This window comes from Lampetra planeri, chromosome 18 (genome assembly GCF_965212315.1).
Source record: "Lampetra planeri chromosome 18, kcLamPlan1.2.h2, whole genome shotgun sequence".
Lineage (NCBI taxonomy): Eukaryota > Metazoa > Chordata > Hyperoartia > Petromyzontiformes > Petromyzontidae > Lampetra > Lampetra planeri.
Window position 1 is genome coordinate 12,346,831 of NC_136124.1, and position 21,038 is coordinate 12,367,868.

The 21,038-nt window shown below is 48.2% G+C and overlaps 1 protein-coding gene across 3 annotated transcripts; it reads left to right on the plus strand.

Moving 5' to 3' along the window:
- The first annotated feature begins 1,034 nt into the window (after positions 1–1,034).
- On the plus strand, positions 1,035–20,238 carry EI24 (EI24 autophagy associated transmembrane protein). Of its 3 annotated transcripts, none has more exons than XM_078602608.1 (11): positions 1,035–1,349; positions 4,189–4,274; positions 5,117–5,232; positions 5,679–5,739; positions 9,844–9,925; positions 10,695–10,822; positions 10,983–11,105; positions 11,799–11,910; positions 13,293–13,404; positions 15,896–15,970; positions 19,262–20,238. In XM_078602608.1, exons 2-11 carry the CDS (start codon positions 4,233–4,235, stop codon positions 19,365–19,367), a joined length of 957 nt encoding a protein of 318 aa, XP_078458734.1. In that variant the 5' UTR covers positions 1,035–1,349; positions 4,189–4,232; the 3' UTR covers positions 19,368–20,238. The 3 variants fall into 3 exon arrangements, with proteins under 3 accessions (XP_078458734.1, XP_078458735.1, XP_078458736.1); XM_078602609.1 differs by having other exon boundaries at positions 1,098–1,344; XM_078602610.1 differs by lacking the exon at positions 11,799–11,910 and adding an exon at positions 11,968–12,111 and having other exon boundaries at positions 1,100–1,349.
- The last annotated feature ends 800 nt before the right edge of the window (positions 20,239–21,038 follow it).

Below are 21,038 nucleotides of genomic sequence, written 5' to 3' on the forward strand. Positions count from 1 at the left end.
CGAAAGTCCGGACCCCACCAGACAGCCAGGGGGTAATGATACGGAGGGGACGATGGAGACAGAGGCGAGCAGCCTCCACATACCACCCCTCACACGAGTGACAAACCTTACTAATTGGCCGTGTCGGGTGGTGGCGGGTTTAAACGACGCATTTATATTTTTTCATACATCTATATTCACGCAATCTAACCCCACCAAAAATACCTCCTCTATAATTAATAGATTGACAATATTCTGAAGTCTTAAGGGGCCGTCCATAAATGACGTCACGCACCTAGGAGGGGGGGGGGGTCAGACATTTGTGACGATGTGTGACGAGGGGGGGGGGGGTTTGAGAAATGTGACGTCACATCAAAATGCGCAACTTTGAATAAATATAGACAACCACGTTCTACTTAATTAAATATACTTTTTGATGTTTTCTCGTACAACATCAGAGTGCAGCGCCACATTAAATACGCACTACAATGACAATAGTTTAAAACGATTTGAAGCACGTTTTATTTGGGGGGGGGAGCAGAGCTTTGTGACGTCATATTTGAGGGGGGGGGGGTCTGACTTTTTGTGACGCCGTGTGACGAGGGGGGGTCAAAAATCGCGTGACGTCATTTATGGACGGCCCCTAAGACTCTGGCCGGCCACGTGGCTCGGCGTTAGGAGCGGACGGCTCACGCTAGCAACGTTCCGAGGTCATATTCCTGTTCGGTGGGGCTGGCTCGGCTCATCATCCATCCGGGGTCGATAAAGCGAGCGCCACTAATCATCAGTAGGCATAGAATATTGAGGCTGCGGTTCCAAGCCACGTGTTTGCTGTGCACAGGGGAAGGGAACAACAGGTGTTCTATTGTAAGACTCGCGCCCGCCACAGGAACGTGGAATTCCGTATACCGCATCTGAATTTATTGCGACGATTCAATCCGTGGTGGAACAAATTGTCGATTTCCAGATGTCAATTTGATACGGAAGCCGATGGGGTGGCAATGTCACGAGTCGGTGCAACTTTGACGCGCTCCCTAAGCCCGCACGCGTCCCTTGTGGGCTGAGACGGCGAAAATCGCCGCGGTACCCGATTGTGGAATCTGCAACGAGCCGCGAGAGAGACAACTCGAGTGGCGAGCGTGAGAGGGACACGGGGAGAGCGTGGGGAGAGAGACAAGGAGAGAGATAGTGAGTGAGTGTGAGTGATAGTGAGTGAGTGTGAGTGATAGTGAGTGTGAGTGATAGTGAGTGAGTGATAGTGAGAGTGCTTGGGAGCGCCTTCGTCTTGCTGCCGATGTCCGTGGTGCCGTGAGGCGACGCGGAAGCTTCCTCCAACCCCGTGCTGAGAGCAGTGGACAGACAGTGGTGAGGTGAGGATCCTCACACGGGGTGGTGGTGAGCTGGTTGTGAGGTGGTGGTGGTGAGGTGGTGGTGGTGAGGTGAGGAGCCTCACACGGGGTGGTGGTGAGGTGGTGGTGGTGAGGTGGTGGTGATGTGGTGGTGATGTGGTGGTGAGGTGGTGGTGAGGCGGTGGTGAGGTGAGGACCCTCACAACAACAAAAGGAGATATTCAGGCTGGACTGGAACAGGTTTCAGGCACTTATATAAACTATATTTATTTACCAGGTAAGGGCCCACTGAGTTACGTCGCTGTTTTTCACAAGCAACTTGGCTATCACAAACGACAGCTCAAAGGAAGTGGCTTGTCGCGTGGGAACTTCAGTCGGCAGTCAAATACTCTAAACGCGTGATTCTTACTGTGGAGGGAAACACGGGGGGAGAGAGACACGCAAACTCCAAATATACAGCAGGCGGTAGGCCGCCTTGGGATCAAACCCACACACTTCTGAGACAATTAACATCTAGTCACCGTGGCCCCGACTTAAGCAGCACGGATGGCTGCGTGGGGTGTGAATTGCAGAGCTTTGGAGCAGCAAAGATTGACTGGTGGTGAGTGAGGAGGGCTTCATTAGCCAAACCGGAGGGTTGAGTTACATTTAGATGAGTCGGGTGGGAGGGGGGCAGTCGGCGATGAGTCCACGGTAGGAATCTCCACGACGGTGCATCCTTGAAACCGATTCGGGGATGGGAGATGGGATTGTCAGCCAACGGCGCCGTCTCGCGCCGTCTCGTTTCGCAGGCGTAGAAAATTCGTGGTCGGCATTGAACCTGGAGGCGATGTTTGCCCCGAGGGAGGAGACGTATTGAGATGAGCAGGGGGGGGGGGCTGAGGATGGAGCCTCAGGGCACACCCATCAGCTTGGGAGTCTCTTGTATGGACACGGAAGCAGCGGTGTCCGAGGTGAGAGGGGGGAGAGAAGGGTGGTGGTGGTGGGGACATCGAGGTGCATGGCTATGGAGAAGTGAGAGCAGGATGGAGGAGTGGTGGCCTTTGGTGTTAGAAGCGGCACAAAGATCTGCTGATGGCACTTGCCGCAACAACCTATGAGGACAATATGGGGCATCTGCGTCAGTGACTCATGTTTGCAATACAAGCGTGTATCCAATCTATTTATGCGGATATACAGGTGTCTGTGTTTGTCTGTACTGTACGTAGTCAATCGTGCTAATTGGAGGTACGTGGGAAAGACGGCAAACATCTTCCAACATTATGGGAACCTCATTTGCCAGTGAAAAATATGATAATTGGTTCTTTACCCTTCTATCTGGCAACAAAACTGACACCTTTTTACAAGGAGTCATGTTTGCATAGACCGCAATACCTGCAGTCATAATACAAACAAAAGAACATAACTCTGATAATGTGCACTGTCCTTAAAGTTGATTGATCCACACCCGAGACAGCTTTCCTTAGAGCCTAGTCTCATATGGGTTGGACCAGATGACTGCAGGTATTGCGCCAAAAGGCGTCATCTGGTCCAACCCATATGAGACTAGGCTCTAAGGAAAGCTGTCTCGGGTGTGGATCAATCAACTTTAAGGACAGTGCACATTATCAGAGTTATGTTCTTTTGTTTGTATTATGACTGCAGGTATTGCGATCTATGCAAACATGACTCCTTGTAAAAAGGTGTCAGTTTTGTTGCCAGATAGAAGGGTAAAGAACCAATTATCATCTTCCAACATGTTTAGCCCCACCCAGCGTGTTGGGTCAGAAGAAGATGAGACTACGTGAGAGACGTCATGGAAATACGACGTGCTGAAAAGAAACCGTGCAGCTGTGTGAATCTCTAAAGTAAGCAGGACCCTTGGTGCATTTTGGAAACTTCGGTTCGCCACCCAATGCGAATCCTCTACGTGTGCTCTAATAATGCGAGTAAATTCCTGGGCATGTTAAGAAAGCACTTGACCCAAAATGTTTGTCGAATAACACCTTCTGTTCGTGTGTAGACGCACACAGATCACACTTGCTTTGACAATTTCATTGGAAACACGAAAAGTAGGTCACTTCGATAATGACATTGAGGTTGTGTGGGAAAGAGTGAATTGAGTTTCCATTTTTACCGATAGTAGCCAGGTAACTTGGCCAATCCTGCCGATCATTGTCCAAGTTTTTACTCTCCTTCTCATTGGTACTTAATGATACCTCGCCTGCCACAAATGAATCACAATACCTTGCTGATCTCGTCTGCTGCCCACAACAGTGCAACAATGTAAGACCTTCGAGCCCGATGGAAACCTCTTTTCCCATGGTCTTCACCCATCCAAGTACGATCCAAACTCAACCCCGCTGAGTTTGTGAGATCTAATGAGATTCATCATAATAGAGGTTTTTTTGGGTTCGGTCGCGTGAATATAAATGTGTCATTAAACCCGCTACCACAACCAATTAGTAAGGCTTGTCACGTTAACAAAACATGGCAATTCGCCATTCATGCCATTTATATTTACGCGATCTAACCGGGAAAACTCTATTATGGTTAATATTGGTTGGTGCATTCCGCCTCATTTGACCAGGAGCTGATTTGATATTGTGCGGAAAATGTAAGTTTCCAAAATGTCCTTTCGTTGCCAGTGCATTGCAGAGGTTTGCGCAACAGAACAACTCACGCGAATTACGTCTCTTTTTTACATATCCCGTTGCCACGCATTTCATTGCATGTAAATTATATCAGATGAACCTCTGCGAGGCACACGCGTTACGTCGGTGGCGGTGAGCGCTATCGTGGCCAAGTGCACTGCCCCTCGCTTGTCCGCCTTGTTTGTCACTCTCTCTCTCTCCGTGTTCTCTGTGCGCGCACTTATTAGTTGCGGGCTGCCGTGCGATCTTCGGGCATCGCTGCAGTGCTCCCATGGCCGACACGGCGAAGTGTGCCGTGCTCAACGTGCTGAAGGTGGAACGCGCAGCGCACCCTCCACGCGGTTGTCGTGGCCCCAGGGTTTGCGGGGTGACATTGATGATGATGATGAAGATGATGACGTGATACAATGCCGATAAATAAACCTGAGTCTGAAAAAAGAAGAATAGGTTTTATCCCTTCTGGCAGTATGATGTTCAAACACCAAATAGAAACCTTTTGCAAGGAATCATGTCAACAAACCTGAGTGTGTATGTTGTGTGTTGAACTTTTTTTGCGCCGTACGCAGCTATCCACGGTAATTGGAGGTGCGGAACCAATATTCATAATAAAGGTTTTTGGGTGAGATCGCGTAAATATAAATGTGTCGTTAAGCCCGCCACCACCCGACACAGCCAGTGAGGTTTGTCACGTAAACAAAACGCGCCAATTAGTGATTGGCTAACAGCGGTGACGTCACCTTTCTCTATTTAAGACCGGAAGCAGGTGGATTGCTTCACTATTCTGGCAAAATGCCCGATGATGCTGGTTGATGTAATTACCAGCAAAACGTCGTACTACTCAAATTGTAAATACTGTGGACTTACTCTCCAATACACCGGTGGGCTGAAGCAGTAACTAATTGTCACGTTGTGTTTACGTGACAAACCTCAGTGGCTGTGTCGGGTGGTGGAGGGTTACGACACATTTATACTTCCGCGATCCAACCCAAAAACCTTCGTTATGAATGTCTAGTGATGATGCGATTGAGATGCCCCACACCACAGCTTACCTGCTCTGGTTGAGATGCCGCACCTGATATATTCACCCGACGAGGGCGACGATGCAAACGTGATGGTCGCACCCTCACGTCCTGCGGTGTGGCGTCGCGTGAGCAGGGTGTGCGGGACTCCATCTGGGGCATGAGCGCTGTCCTGCGTCTGGACAAGCGCGTGGAGCGAGAGCGTGAGAAGCAACGCGAGAGGAGACGCAAGGGCCCCGACTGGAAGGAGGAGTGAGCGATCCCACATGCGCCACGCTGAACTAAAACTTTTTATTCTAGCAGGGAAGGCCCACTGAGCTATGTAGCTCTTTTTCAGAAGCGACCCGGCTACAAATGATAGCTCAACTAAGTGGCTTATGTATAGCAGCCAAGTGCTCTAAACGTATGTTGATTGAAGGGAAAATCCGGAGGACCCGGAGAATAATCCACGTTAATTCTAGATTTCATGAACTGTTGCGCAGAACAAAAAATGTAGCGCGGAATGCCAAGGACCCAATTCTCGTGTGGCTGAATGTTCCTTTTCGTATAGTGGTTGGAAAACATCACCATCGTCCACTTAACCAACCAAATTGGTGTTTTTTCAGCAAGCTATTGGTTAGGCCCTAAATGTTTATGTAGGTGCAGCGTCGCCTTCATACTAACACGCCCCCAATAACGTCCTTAATCTTTCTTTTTAGTGAGCCAAAGATCGTGATACGTATTCTGCAGTGCTGCGCATGGAACGGAGGCATCTTCTGGGTGAGTGCGTTGATTTAACTCGCGCGGGGGAAAATCTAATTTCAGTGCTTTAAAAATATTTATTTTTTGCCTTTTCCTCCCCAATCTTCTCCCAATTGTGCACCATGGGCCACAGAATTCGTTCGCGGCCGAGCGGTGCAACTGCTTCATGTTGGAGAAGGGCCCGCTGAAGCGGATATCATAGAGCTACCTTTGGGATGCCTTCAAGTGATTCTTGGTCCACACAGCAGGGGGCAGCGCTTGACCGTCCGCCCGACAGACGTATTATTTCTTTCTCGTCTGATATAATTTTCACGCAGTGAAACGCTTGGCAACAGGATGAAAAAAACTGACGTAATTCGCATGAGGAGTTCTTTTGCGTCAACCTCCGCAATGCATGGGCACCTTAAGGGCGTTTTGGAAACTTACATTTGCCGCATAATATAAAATCAGCTCCTGACCAAATCAGGCGAAATGCACCCAATCTCGTTAGATCTCACAAGCTAAGCGAATTTGAGTCTGGATCGTGCTTGGATGGGTGAATTCCATGGACAAAGAGGTTCCCATGGGCCTCGAAGGTTTTGTCTTCTATTGTTGCACTGTTGTGGGCAACAGACGGCAGTTGGGCAAGCATCCATTGTTTTACTTTACTTCTAAACTCCCACGTCTATGCTGCCCGCATTAGGTACGGTCAACTTTTTTCTTTAGAACTGATTTTTGTGTTTAGTTTGTTGTCCTTCCCCTGTACCTCCAATTATCACGGTTGGCTACGTACGGTGCAACAGAAGTTCTACATACAGAGTAACGTTCGTCACATCACAGTCAAACAGATCATTCTCAGAGCTAGAATTTTGCCAGTTTTTAAAAAAAAATTGTTGTTGTGCAGTAATCGGTGGCCAGGCTAAGACGATTGACTCACTTCGCTTGAGAACCCAGTTTAATCAGAGGCAGCTACAAAGCCGTGATGTAAACCCAGGATCTCAATGCTCTGACCTCTGATTAGCGCAGTTGACTACGTACGGTGCGAAAGAAGTTCAACGTACGTACTAATACCGAACAGCCCAGCACGTGGGGAGTTTCACCGCACGTGATGATATCCGTGTGATCCACCAACCCCCGCCTCCGGGGTGCAGCCCAGCAATGCAGCAGATCTCGTCCGAAAAATTATCCCAATGGTTTTAGTATTTTTTGTTGTAATTGTTTACCACAATTCAGAGGTCACTGGTTGGATCTCCGGGCACGGCAGTTGGGGGCCGTCCATAAATGACGTCACGCACCTGGGGGGGGGGGGGGTGTCAGACATTTGTAAAACAATTCTCACGACGTTTCGGCCACAACGCAAGCAGCCGTCCTCAGGTGAAAACCAGGTCTGTCGAGGCGACAGCGTCTGAATGAAACAGCACACGTGCTTGGAGCATATATATAAGCTGGGTTGGAAGGGGAAAAAAGGGGCGCCTTGACAAAAGAATATGCATATCAAGAGGAATTTAGCATATTTATGGGAAATGCAGGTATGTGATTAGTACTACTTATGCCCGTGCATTATGCAGGATTAGCAGCATCAAAGGGAAGGGATATGGGAAATGCAGGTATGTGATTAGTACTACTTATGCCCGTGCATTATGCAGGATTAGCAGCATCAAAGGGAGGGGATAGGGTAGCATTAATAAAGGGAAGGAGTGTTAATAGTATGTAACTGCAGTAACTAAAACCACCACGTAAACAACTAAAGTATAAACTACATAGTATCATCAGTATACTAAATATACTCTACAATAAGCTGAGTTGCTAACAGTAAGTAATACATTACAATTCTACGTCGTAAAAAATATATAATATGCTTCCATCTAAACTTTATTCTCTTACATCACACGAGTCTACACTGTACTATATACTGCCATAGACAAACCCAACATTAAATTATATACTGTATTGCTTGATGTGGTCGAGAATTGGTCTAGAGCAGGCCGGCCATGTGGCCAGATGACAAAAGTGTCATCTACGTACCTCTTCCATAAGGTCGGGCGTAGAGTGGCAGTCTGGATGGCGTCAGTCTCAAATTTCTCCATGAACACGTTGGCTACAACCGTTACATTGGAGAAACCAAACGACATGTCTCGGACCGCATCCGTGAACATAAAGCAGACTTGAAACACGGTAGGACAAACACCTCAGCCGTGGCAGATCACTGTTACAATTCAGTGGGCTCACATGATATTGACTTCTCCAAGACAGAGGTTCTCTGCAAGCCATCTTGCTACCATGAGAGATTCGTTCATGATGCGATCCACATATACAAACACAGAGACAATTTCAACCGAGAAGATGGATTCTGGCTTAGCAATCATTGGAAGGACGTAATAAACCATTTCGGATCTTAACTGATTGTGTTCACGTTTACGGTGACTTTCAGACCGCGTTCTACTCACTGGCATTGTATTCTCCGCAGGGAATGGATTCTTTGCTCCGCTGCAAGTTTCCCCCCACTACTCACCCATTGACATATTTCGTTGCTTCCTCTTAGTATCTTTCACACGACGGTCAATGGTACAGTGTATAATAACAAATAGTATAACATTTATATGCTTAATACAATGTACAAAGTAATATATAGTATCGTAATTGTATAGTCAATATACAGCAGTGTGATATACATTAGGGTGGGTAGAATAATACATAGTGTAATATTACAATGTACAAGGTATAGGGTGGTGTATAGCAATACAGTATATAATGTAATGTTGGGTTTGTCTATGGCAGTATATAGTACGGTGTAGACTCGTGTGATGTAAGAGAATAAAGTTTAGATGGAAGCATATTATATATTTTTTACGACGTAGAATTGTAATGTATTACTTACTGTTAGTAACTCAGCTTATTGTAGAGTATATTTAGTATACTGATGATACTATGTAGTTTATACTTTAGTTGTTTACGTGGTGGTTTTAGTTACTGCAGCTACATACTATTAACATTCCTTCCCTTTATTAATGCTACCCTATCCCCTCCCTTTGATGCTGCTAATCCTGCATAATGCACGGGCATAAGTAGTACTATTCACATACCTGCATTTCCCATATCCCCTCCCTTTGATGCTGCTAATCCTGCATAATGCACGGGCATAAGTAGTACTAATCACATACCTGCATTTCCCATATCCCTTCCCTTTGATGCTGCTAATCCTGCATAATGCAAGGGGCATAAGTAGTACTAATCACATACCTGCATTTCCCATAAATATGCTAAATTCCTCTTGATATGCATATTCTTTTGTCAAGGCGCCCCTTTTTCCCCCTTCCAACCCAGCTTATATATATGCTCCAAGCACGTGTGCTGTTTCATCAGACGCTGTCGCCTCGACAGACCTGGTTTTCACCTGAGGACGGCTGCTTGCGTTGTGGCCGAAACGTTGTGAGAATTGTTTTATTATGTTTTATTTGTATTATTTTATTACTTCCCTTCTACGTGACTTTACCGAAAGAACCAAAAAGATGATTTGAAGCATGTTTTATTTTGAAAATGGAAATATGGTTTTGGGGGGGGGGGGGGGGGCAGAGCTTTGACGTCATATTTGAGGGGGGGGTCTGTGACGAGGGGAGGGGGTCAAAAATCGGCCAAAATCGCGTGACGTCATTTATGTACGGCCCCTTGAAACAGCGGTGCAAGTTTTTTTTGCATTCCCCCCCTTCTCCCCCCACCCCGACCCGGCCCGGCCTCTGTCCGTCCAGCAGTATTAATGGCTAACATCACGGTTGGTCAATCGGCAGGTCGCGTGTGGTGGGGGTAAAGTTTTGGGTTCTCCCACCTCCAGAGTGTCTGGCCAGCGTGGAAGAGTAGACCAAAGTACCCACGAGAGGATGCTCTCTGGAGCTGCCTCGAGCGGGGGCCCTATCGCCAGTGGTGGCGTGAGTCAGCGATTGCAGGGCTGCGCTTTTGCCGTTTACCTTTAACGTGGCAACGGTGCTTCACGTAGTTTTGTCAACACAGATTAGCACGGTTGGCTACGTACGGAATGACAGCCACCGTCGTCTACTCCAGGAACTTTGAAAGTCCAGTGTCGGGCAGGAGCTGTTAAAAGATCCCAATTGATTAATTTGTGAAATGTATTTTTTTTTCTCTTTGCAGCTCTCAATCCAGCTGTTTTACAGCATCTTCATCCCCGCGCTGCAAGCGCTCACGGCGCTGGTGTTCTCGCGGTTCATTCAGGGTGAGCGCGCCGCGTGAACGGCACCGCCGCGGTCGCTCTCTCGCGAGCCCAGAACGTCCCCCTGCCAACACTCTTGCCCACGAGCTGCTCCACGCGTCACACCGCGTCGGGGTTCGGCCCCGGAAGGGTGGCGGAACTGCTTCTGAATTCACTCCCAACAGGCCTCTTGGCCACGTAGATTAAAAGTTATTTTGTCAATCCACGACTGGATGGAGGCTTTACACAAACCTTTACGGTGGTGCGTGGGTGTTGTTTTACTGTACTTCACGTTTTGTCAGTGCGGGTTGGTAAAGGGTCGGTGTCGATGTTACTCGCCACGGATGTCAGCCGTGGTTGGCAATCAAACTCAGGTTGCTGGACATCTGTGATGAACAGCTTCATAGCTCATCGGATTTCCCCAGGATAAAATAAAGGTTCTGATTCAGTGCAGTGCTCCAACCACTGCACCGCCGCTCCATTGCACGCACACGAGATCGCACACAACGTGTACACCCCTGCCCGGAGCATTCACCACGTTGACGATCCACATCATTGAGCCGTCACAGCTTGACCGACTACGTCACGTAAACGGACGAACCACACGGTCGTTGGCGACTCGGCTGAGGGCCATCGACCCGCTACGCTGCAGAAATGCGGTTCAATCGCGGGGTGGTCGATGCCCGGTTTTAACATTCGTGGGTGGCGCTGCGGCTGCGCCGGCGAGCGCGGACGGGATAAACAAACGTGACACGTGGACGCCGCCGTGCGTCTGCTGCGGTGGGCGAGGCAGGAGGGGCGGAGAGCCTGCACCTCGGGGTGTGGCGCTGGCTCGAATTCATCCTCTCCTCCATCTTCGGAGCGCTCTGGGTCCTGCCGCTCTTCCTGCTCAGCAAGATCGTCAACGCCATCTGGTTCCAGGCGGGTTCCGCACCCAGAGACACCGCGCCGGCGCCCGGGGGAGGGAGCGGGCGAGGGAAGAGAGTTCTGCTCTCATAGAAAGAGGGAGAGCGCTGGCTCGCTCGCTCGCCGTTAAACGACGCTGCCGCTGACCCCCCCCCGGCGCTCTTTGTCTGCGCAGGACATCGCTGACCTGGCCCACTTGGGCTCGCGGGGAGGGAAGTCTCACTCCTTCCCAAGCCTCAGCAAGTTCGTCGCGGATCTGCTATTCAGCTTGTTGCTGCAGGCACTCTTCCTCCTACAGGTGAACTAGACCGTGACGAATAACCTCACACTGCCAAAGGCGTTTACCCCGAATCTCTGATATATACACTGAACTTTGGGCATTTACGCTGAATGTTGCACATTTACACTGATTTGGAATTTACACTTAATCTTTGGCATTTTCCCCTGAATGTTGGGCAGCAACCCTGAGCCATGGCGCTCTTCAGAAGAAACCTGGCCGCAAATGATTGCTCAACAAAGTGGCTCATCACGTGGAAATTTATAGCAGCCAAACACTCTAAACGCGTGATATTGATTCTAAACGTGGCGGGCGAAGATTCTAAGCGTGGCGGGCGAAAAAGCCCAAGCTGTTCTAGGCAGCTGCCTTGTTTATCTCTGCACACTATGGACCATTTATGATCGCACGCTTGCACCCCTGCGTTCATTTCACGGCCAACACCAGTGACGATTATAATCTGAACCTGTCTTGGGCCTCCCCTATGTCGACTTAGCCTCAAATGAGTACCTGGTGCAGTGTGTAATCATCGCCACTGGGGAGAGAAAGAAGACCGGGCGTGGTGCTGGCCACCCACCTACCCACCCCCATATGTACCGTGTCAGCCTTCATAGGTGCTCGCTAACAGCACTTGCTCCAAAAGTCTATTAAGGCTATACGGGGGATCTTTTTCTCGTCTTTGCCTTGTGTGTGTGTGTGCGTGCGTACCTTGCGCAGGGCCTCAGTGTAAGCTGGATTCCTATCCCAGGCGTGGGACAGATCGTGGGGACTGTGCACATGTCTCTGCTCTACTCGCTGTACTGCTTCGAGTACAAGTGGTTTAACATGGGTACGCACGCGTCGCGTCCGTCGTGTGTCAGCCGTCCGCCGTGTGGCTGTCCCATAGAAAGTCATCTCCAGAGCGGGGTCCTCCGCCTGGTGGCCTGCGGGCCACGTCTGGCACATGAAGGCTAAACTAAAACAAGTGCATGGAGCGAGAGCGCGAGAATCAGCGCGAGAGGAGATGCAAGGCTCCCAACTGGACGGACGAGTGAGCGATCCCACACGCGCCATGCTAAACTAAACTAAAACTGCTCCTAACAACCAGTGGTGGTGCTCTGTAGAAGCTGACCCATGTGCCATAGGAATGTGGAGTTTCCTCAACTAGTTCAGGGCTGCAAACTATTAAACTAAACAATGTTTTTATTTCAGCAGGTAAGGGCCCACTGAGCTATGTAGCTCTTTTTCAGAAGCGACCTGCCCATCACAAATGACAGCTCAACGAATTTGCTTATCATCACGTGGACATTTACAGCTGCAGCCAAATACTCTTAAGTGCGTGACGTTGATTCTAAATGTGGAGGGAAAAACCGAAGGACCCGGAGAAAAATCCACGCGACCACGGGGTGAGAGAGACATGCGAACTCCAAATATACAGGCTTTGTCAGGGTTGGGATCAAACCCACGACCTGCATACCAGGCGAGGTAGTTAACATCTCGTCACAACATCTCTTGGAGTGGCCTACTGGACCATGGCCTGCCGAGAGAGAGAGAGAGATGAGTGAGATGAACACTGAATGAGAGCTAGAAGTGTGCTGTGAGAAGGGGCCATTGCCGCAATCTGTGAATTATATTTGTTTTAAAGGCAGGGTTGTTGACGATTGTGTTGAGTTTTAGGAATCAAAATATTTATACCGGAGGAATCCAATGAGCTATAAAGCTCTTTTCCCCAGATGTCCAGTAGGGGAACAGGGTAAGAACGTTAGAATATTAAACAATACAAATACGTGATAGTAGTGAAAAGTTCAAGAAAGGTAAACAAATCACCCAAACACATTAATGAAACTAAAACATCCCCATCCTACCAGGCAAAGCCCACTGAGGTACTAACTTCTTTAACAGAAGCAACCTGGCCACAACTGATAGCTCAACAAAGTGATCCATCATGAGGACATTTACAGCACTAAAATCATCTAAATTAGTGGCTTCGTGATGTAAGTCGGCATCAACCCCCTGAGCCCCACCCAGCCACCTCCAGTGGCTCTCAGCCGGGGGTACGCGGACCCCCGGGGGTACGCGAGGTGGTTTATAAACGTGTGAAATTAATCATACACGAGAGTCATTGCTGAATAATCAAGTATGAAACTGCCAAAATAATCACGCTCCTCCCCTTCGTCCCCGTTCTGGTGCCGCGTGCGTCTCTCCCCTACGGCTCCGTCGCGCCGTCGCCAGGAGTGGGCGTGCACCAGCGAGTGGCGCTGGTCGAGGGGAACTGGCCCTACCACCTCGGCTTCGGCCTCCCACTCGCCGTCCTCACCTCCCTGCCACAGTCCTACCTCATCAGGTACGAGGTCCCCTGCTCTGCCGTCTCCCGCCAAAGCCTCGAATTAATGAGACCGCTTCTCTAAAATCTTGATTTGAAGCTTTTGTGACTGCAGGAATCCATACTCTTTGGTTCTTTCGGTAAAGTCACGTAGGTAGAAAATTAAATAAATCACGACGTTTCGGGCGCAACACAAGCGGCCGTCATCAGGTGGGACGCGTGTGTTGTGCCCGAAACGTCGTGATTTAACTCAAACTAAACTTTTTATTTTAACAAGGTAAGGCCCCACTGAGCTGTGCAGTTTATTTTCAGAAGCGACCTGCCCATCACAAGCGATAGCTCAACGAAGTGGCTATTCACGTCTGTTGCAATAAACCGGGTACACGTGTTACTTTCTCAACCTATAAATGAAGGCAGCTGCCACTTTGGTGCAAGGGTGAGCAGCACTTTGGGACTTACAAGGCAAAAATTCCGGTGGGGCACTCGAAACAAAGCGTCAAGTTCATGAACTCCTCTCCACCTCTGCGAAGCCATCAGTGTAAACTATAAACTATTTGTATATTACCAGGTAAGGCCCACTGAGCTATAGAGATATTTTTCAGAAGTGACCTGGCTATCAAAAATAATAGAATTTTGTACAGATAGTCCCCGAGTTACGATGGTCCGACTTACGATATTTCGATGTTACGATGGCGATACGACAAAATAGTGAAATATTTTAAATTTCGCGCGGCAGGCAAACGCAGAAGCGTACGAGGTACGATCCTGTACGTTGGGACGCTGCCGGGATGTAGGCATCTCCCGCCTTTCTATTAAATTGCAGTTCATATAGGTAGGCTAAGAATTGACCTTGTTTTTTTACTTTACATTTTACTGTGCAATACAGTATTGTAATTAATAAATACATACAGTATATAGTTTATACAGTACGGTACTGTAAATTGCTCTGTTTTGATCAATTATCACCATTCTTTAAGACTCCTGGGTAGGCGAGGCCATCTTCGACTTACGATATTTTTGACTTACGATGGGGTCATCGTAACGCATCTAAATCGTAAGTAGAAGACTGCCTGTATTGGTTTTCTGCTTTGTTGACTTCCAGTACGAATACAGATTCACTTGAAGGTTCTTCAACTTCGTTTCACTCGACATAAGCTGGCCATGAGTCTTTTCATCTCTTCAACTGTACAATCTGTCACGCCTATGGCGCACCTGCTGGCAGTTAAACAATACCTAATTGCCTGATTATATAACCGCGGTACCATCCTGTTTCTCCAAACGAATTGTCATGTTTTGTTTTACGTGACAAACCTTACTGGCTGCGTTGGGTGGTGGCGGGTTTGACGACACATTTACGCGATCTAACCCAAAAAAACTCTTATGGATACTATCGGGGGCGAAAGTCTGACGCTATTATTACCATGGTTTTTTATATACCGGGCGAGATATTGTGGCGTCGCCACGTTTCCACAACCATTCTCACCGCTGCACGCGCTGTTGGGGGGCGCGCTGGGAGAAGCGGGGCTGACGAGGATGGTCGCGGAGTGACAACGAGAGAAGTTGGGTTACCACCTCGGACGCACAAGACAACTGGGACATCTCTTTGGATGAACGATAACTCGCAGTGCAGTGGAGCGCCTGTTAACGAAAACATCGCTTAAAGACAGGCCTCCACAGAGCCCAATGTGTTCACTTACCGACCATTTCCCTGTTAACGACGGGCTGTTGTAGGTGCAGTAAATATGATTTAATGCATTGATTAACCATGTTTATTTGAATATTATGTGTTTATAATGTTGTTAGTATATTTTATGTATTAATATCCATTAGAATATTATAAAGTACTTTTTTTGGGGTGAAGAGTAACTTTTGAAGCGATTGGAATGAATTAAGCCTTTAACGTGTATTTCCTATACTCGCTTAACGACCAAATCACTTACCGACCGGTTTCGCGGAACCAATTACCGTCGTTAAGAGGGGTTCTACTGTACTGGAAGAATGGAAATCTACATGGGGGGAACGATGTTGTCTTGAGTTGAGTACCATTATGCAACCGACAAAAACCGGGAATTTTAACGTCCCGGAGAAGAGCGTAGAGTTTTTGCGGGACGGCAGCTGCCTCAGCAAGAGATCCTGCGAAAAAACCAGGACGAGGTGGCAACCATCGGCAGATGGGGAGTCGGGAGTCTTCAGCTCGGACTTGGGAGAGCGCGAGTGAGACTTGCGGGTGACCACGAGAAGCGAATTCATACGCGGCTCACATCAGCGGCGAGTGATATCTCACCCAGTTCTGGTCATCCCCTAGGTCTACTCTGCCTGAAAATGATTACCCAGCGCGGGCGTGTTTACATCAGCACTGGAGAGACAAATGTGGCCCGGACATTATTCCTGGCCACATCACCTCCACGCGCACCGTGCCGGCCTTAATGGATGCACGCTTACACCACTTGCTCCAACACTGTGTGAAAGGTTGCGTGGGGGGGGGTCTCTTTGTCTTTGTGCGTGCGTGCAGTGGGTGTGTGTTTTCAATCCTCTTTCCGCTCTTCATCATCAGCGGCAATGAAGCAAAGCCACCGCAGCAGCCCTTGTGAGTATGCGCAGCCCCTCGCACGCACGTACGTATTTAAATGGGCGCACGCGCCACTCCCATTTCCATGGTGTGCCCGCCTTCACCAACCCGAACTTATCAGAGCGATGAAGTACGGTCGATAAGCCCCCCGCGCGACTTGTTACGGCGTGTGGAGACCCCCGCATTCAGCAGTGGATTGACAAGACGAGGGCTGTGTACGTTCATCAGTATTGGCGGAGCTGCAACGATTCGCTGCCCAGGCAGGTGGTGGCGTGCGTCCAAATCATGGTCGCGATTTGAGTAAAGAGTCGATTATTATTTGTTTATGTTGCGCGTGAACGCAGCGGTCAATCGGAGCTGCGTGGGTCAAGTTCGTCCATGGCACTCGACACGCGTGAATCTCCTCCCTTGCGGCTTAAGCCTCGAGGAGATGTTGACAATTCGGGCACTTGCCTGACGATGCTGGTTGTAACCACCAGCGAAACGTCCGTTACCAAGTTGTTGAATGCCTGTCCAGATCGCTGTCCCACACAACGGTGTGCTAAAAACACGGATACGATTGTTCATGTGACAGCTTTATTTATTCGGCTGTGTCGGGCGGTGGAGGGGTGTACGACACAACTTTGGCAGTTTACTTGCGTGGCAATCTGACCCAAAAATCGATTATGAATTAAGGATTTATATGGATCGATGAATCGTGACGATACGAACTTGTCTTAAGGAGATGCGTGTTGTGTTGAGGTTTGGTGACAACTGATCACAGAAGTGGTGCTGCTCTTATCTGTGGAAACAAGCCGCTAAGTGGATATATAGCTGAGAAATGTGCAGAAATATAACTTACTGCTGCGTATATAAAGTGAGCATTAAATGTTGACGAAACAATGTTTGCAGTCTTGGCAAACAATGTTCGTCAGAACTTGCAGTTGTATGGATGTATTTTGAACTTCTTCCACGCTGTACGTAGCCAACCGTGCTCATCGGAGGAGAACTGGAGTTTGCAGCAGTGTTGATTACTTGACGATCGTAGAACTGGACACAGAAGACAATTAGCATGGTTGGCTACTTACGGTGTGGAAGAAGTTCAACATAGTACTGCCCATGGACTCTACGCCTCCAATCACTGCACCTGAATGAATTAAATGATGCCGTCACCCTGCTGCTACTCTATTTAAGACCGGGAGCAAGAGGAGAGCCTCACCATTCTGGCAAATTGCCCGATGAAGCTGGATGTAATTACCAGCGAAACGTCGTACTCAAATTGTAAATGATGTTGATTCACTCTTCAACACACCGGTGGGCTAAAGTAGTGAATTATTGGTCCTTTGAAAACGTGACACATTTTTTAGTGTTTGGCCGTGTCGTGTGGTGGAGGGTTACGACACATTTATAAATAACGCGATCTAACCCAAAAAAACCTTTATTATGAATAATATTGGTCGCGAAAGCCTGCTACGTGTTAAACTGACTCAACACTGCACCTCCGATGAGCACGCTTGGACAGAGAGAGAATCGGCGGTGACGCAGCCCAGCTGTGTGGCGTGTTCGCCGCTTTGCTGCGGAGGTTCACGGTTCGGATCGAGCAGCTGCCCTGTGGTTATGCCTGCGGTTTGTAATAACCGTGAAAATAACACGTGCGGTCTGCTCTTATGTATGTTCTATGTATGCTGAACTTCTTTCGCACAGTGTTGTAGACAATCCGTGCTGATCGGAGGTGCAGTGTTGAGTGTATGGGCAGTGTTGAGTATTTGGGCAATGTTAGTCTCTGGAGAGTTTGTATGTTGAACTTCTTTAGCACCGTACGTAGCCAAGCGTGCTCGTCGGAGGTGCTTCACGGTGAACGGTAAAAGATGCCGGTGACGCCATTCACCAGAGTTGGCTGTCGCGGTCCAACATTGGAAAACTTTACGACCGCAAATTTCTCGTTTGAAATTATGCACAAGCGGTCACTGACCGGCCTACTTCGAAAAACTTGGCAGGACCCTGCTGAAAACCAGTCATGAGACTCGGTGAGGCTTTCACGGGTGAACGAGCGCAACAATAACACTATGTAACACCATCTTTGTTCCTGGGTACTAGGTGTTATTTTTTTATTGCTTATGTCTAAAAAGTATCGAACATGGCTATTATTCCCCACAAACTTTACTTTTGTGACCAGGACTTTGTGAACAAAAGACACAAATGCACACGTTTTCTCATTGAAAAGAGGTAAATTTCAAAATATCACTGACCTGATAATTGTTTTTTTACCCTTTTATCTGGCAACAAAACTGACACCTTTTTTACAAGGAGTCATGTTTGCATAGATCACAATACCTGCAGTCATAATGTTTTTTGTTTGCATTAGGACTGCAGGTATTGTGGTCTATGCAAACATGACTCCTTGTAAAAAAGGTGTCAGTTTTGTTTCCAGATAAAAGGGTAAAAAAACAATTATCATATTTTTACTGGCAAATGAGGTTCCAATGGTATCACTGACCTGTTCACAAAAGCAAAATTTGTGGGGAATAATAGCCATTTTCTGTACTTTTGAGGCATAAGCAATTAGGAAATAACACTTACTACCCAGGAACCAAAAAAATATATAATAATTTAAAAAAAAAATACATCAAACTCCACACTTCAATAGCAGCAGGGGGGGGGAGGGAATGACAGTGATGATGATTCTCTTAGTCTCTCTGATCCTACCCAACCCAGCAGGTTAACGCTCGTCAATTAATTATCATAGCTAGGTGGGTGGTGGCTATGCACGTGGCAGCCTGCAATACAGCGCTGTGGGGGCAGCACCAAGGGTTGGTGGTTCACACAAGCCCGTGGGCATCTAGGAGGCGCCATCTCCTGGCTCGCCAGGAGATGGCGGCCCGCAAATTGATTAATCGCCATCCATTTCCATTTGTACGGGGATTGAGCGTTGCCCCGTCGCACAGCGTGGGTTTTCTCTGGGTGCTCCAGTTTCGTCCCACTCATTAATTGGCTGAAAGCATCTTAACAAAAAAAAAACAATGCAGGACCCTCTTCAAAAGAGTCTTAATGACCCACTGTGGTTTTACTTGCACAAAATAAGTAATTATAATCATCGATGCCAGTCGTAAGTTGTGTAATAACCGCGTAATCTGCATGCAGTGAGAGTAACAACATTGGTGAAATGCATCAATTGATGTTGCCTTCATATGCGTGTGTGTGGCTTTGTGTGCGTGTGTGTCTTTGTGCGTGTGTGCCTGTGTGTGTGCGTGTGTGCCTGTGTGTGTGCGTGTGTGTCTTTGTGCGTGTGTGTGCCTGTGTGTGCGTGTGTGTGTGCGCATGCTTTGGCAGTGAGTTCCCATTAAGGCTGTTCTCCATGGCTGTCTCGCTGAGCAACCAGTTGTTCCACACGACGTTACATCCCCGCAACCAGCCGGTGCAGCAGGGAGCGCGCTAGAGGCATCGCGCTGAACGCATTGCACTGAAGGCATAGCACGCAACGCCATGCAGCCTGGGCTGGGGGCGTCTGCAGACACGTCGACACAGGGTTACGCACAGAGCGGGTTATGTACAAATACACATGGACACACAGAGGGTTACACACAGCCCAGGATACATACAGTAACATATAGACACACACAGGGTTACATACAGACCAGGATATGTACAGATACATATACACACAGGGTTCCACATGGGTTGGGAGACACACACCAGCACATACAAGCTGGTATGCGTACGCATATGCACAGGCTGATATATGTACCAGTACACACAAGTTGGTATTTGTACAGCACGCAGGCTGGGTATACGTACAGACTCCAGAAAAGTAACGATTCGTGCTCGGCAATTCAATGAGCTGTCAGGATTCTGGGTCATGAGTCGATTCAAGAATCGGTGCTTGCTCGTGTGGTTCATGTTGTCTCGTATGTTGTGTCCCGTTTGTTCCCTTCGGATAAAGTGACGTTCGCATGTGATTTATTTAAATTCACAGAAAGTGTAAATAATCGATCCTTTAGGCACACCTCCTTGATGCGTGTGTTGTGAGTGTAATTAGGCACTTCACGAGGCATTGATTAAAATTTGTTCTTGCACGCAACGGTGCATACGTTTGTTGAACTTCTTTCGCACCGCACGTAGCCAACCGTGCCCATTGGAGGTGCGGGGGAAGGACAACAAACTAAACATGAAAAGCACTTGGAAAGAATTTATTTTTCAATTCAGGTACACACAATTCATCATGCGTGTAAGAATGTATGCATTATGCTGTATGCTAATTACATGCAAATTATCTGTCGTGGAGCCCAATAAAACTACAACTGAGACAATGATACAAATGAGGCGGTAAAAACAAAACAAACAAACATCGTCATCCTTGACTCGAACCGTCACCCCACGTGGTGATAACTTTGGAAATTACAGTACCGTAATAGGGTCAGTGGTCAAATGCCCCAAGTGTAAGATCCAATTTTAATCGACAAATTATTACCCGTGTGATAAACACACGTACACACGTCCATACATACATACGCACACAGCGCGGGAGGGTTGTGCTACCCCCCCACCCCCCTTCTGGATTGCTCTGTCCCATCTTAAGCGCACACTGCCACTGGTAAACATTCGAACAAACCAATATCCCACACGTCCGTGAAGCACAGTGCATGGATTCAAGCTAGCTCCGAGCTGGATTAGAGGCAGGTCCTCGCCAGCCCAGTTTTAGCCCGCTTTAGCTCAACGCCAGTCCAGTGTAGCGCCAAGCGAAGACGCAACCCAAAGGATGAGCAGCTTTTGCCTTGTGAGTGCGAACCTCGGGCTCCGAGTCCCGGACTGTCCGACGCGAGTTTTAAGCTTTCTGAATGAGAACGAAATCGCTTGTAAATCGCTTGCTGATGCTCCGTCGTGGGGGGAGGGGAGTGAAATCGTAGTGGCATCACTCGCGTCTGTATTGTACTGCCGAGTAGTATTTTTTGCCTTCCCCCCCCCATGTATATGTTGCTTCAAACAAGTGTCCAGACAGCCCGAGAAAGCGCAGCCTCAGCTGCGAGATGAGACATGCTTTACTTTGAGGGTATTTTACACTTCGGCGAGATTGGTTGCTGATGCCTCCTTGAGGCAGTGGCCCTGGACT

Coding starts and splice junctions, on each gene's coding strand:
- EI24 (XM_078602608.1), top strand. CDS start 4,233: ATGGCCGACACGGCGAAGTGTGCCGTGCTCAACGTGCTGAAG. Junction 10,823..10,982: donor TCAACGCCATCTGGTTCCAG/GCGGGTTCCGCA, acceptor TTGTCTGCGCAG/GACATCGCTGACCTGGCCCA. Junction 11,106..11,798: donor AGGCACTCTTCCTCCTACAG/GTGAACTAGACC, acceptor TACCTTGCGCAG/GGCCTCAGTGTAAGCTGGAT.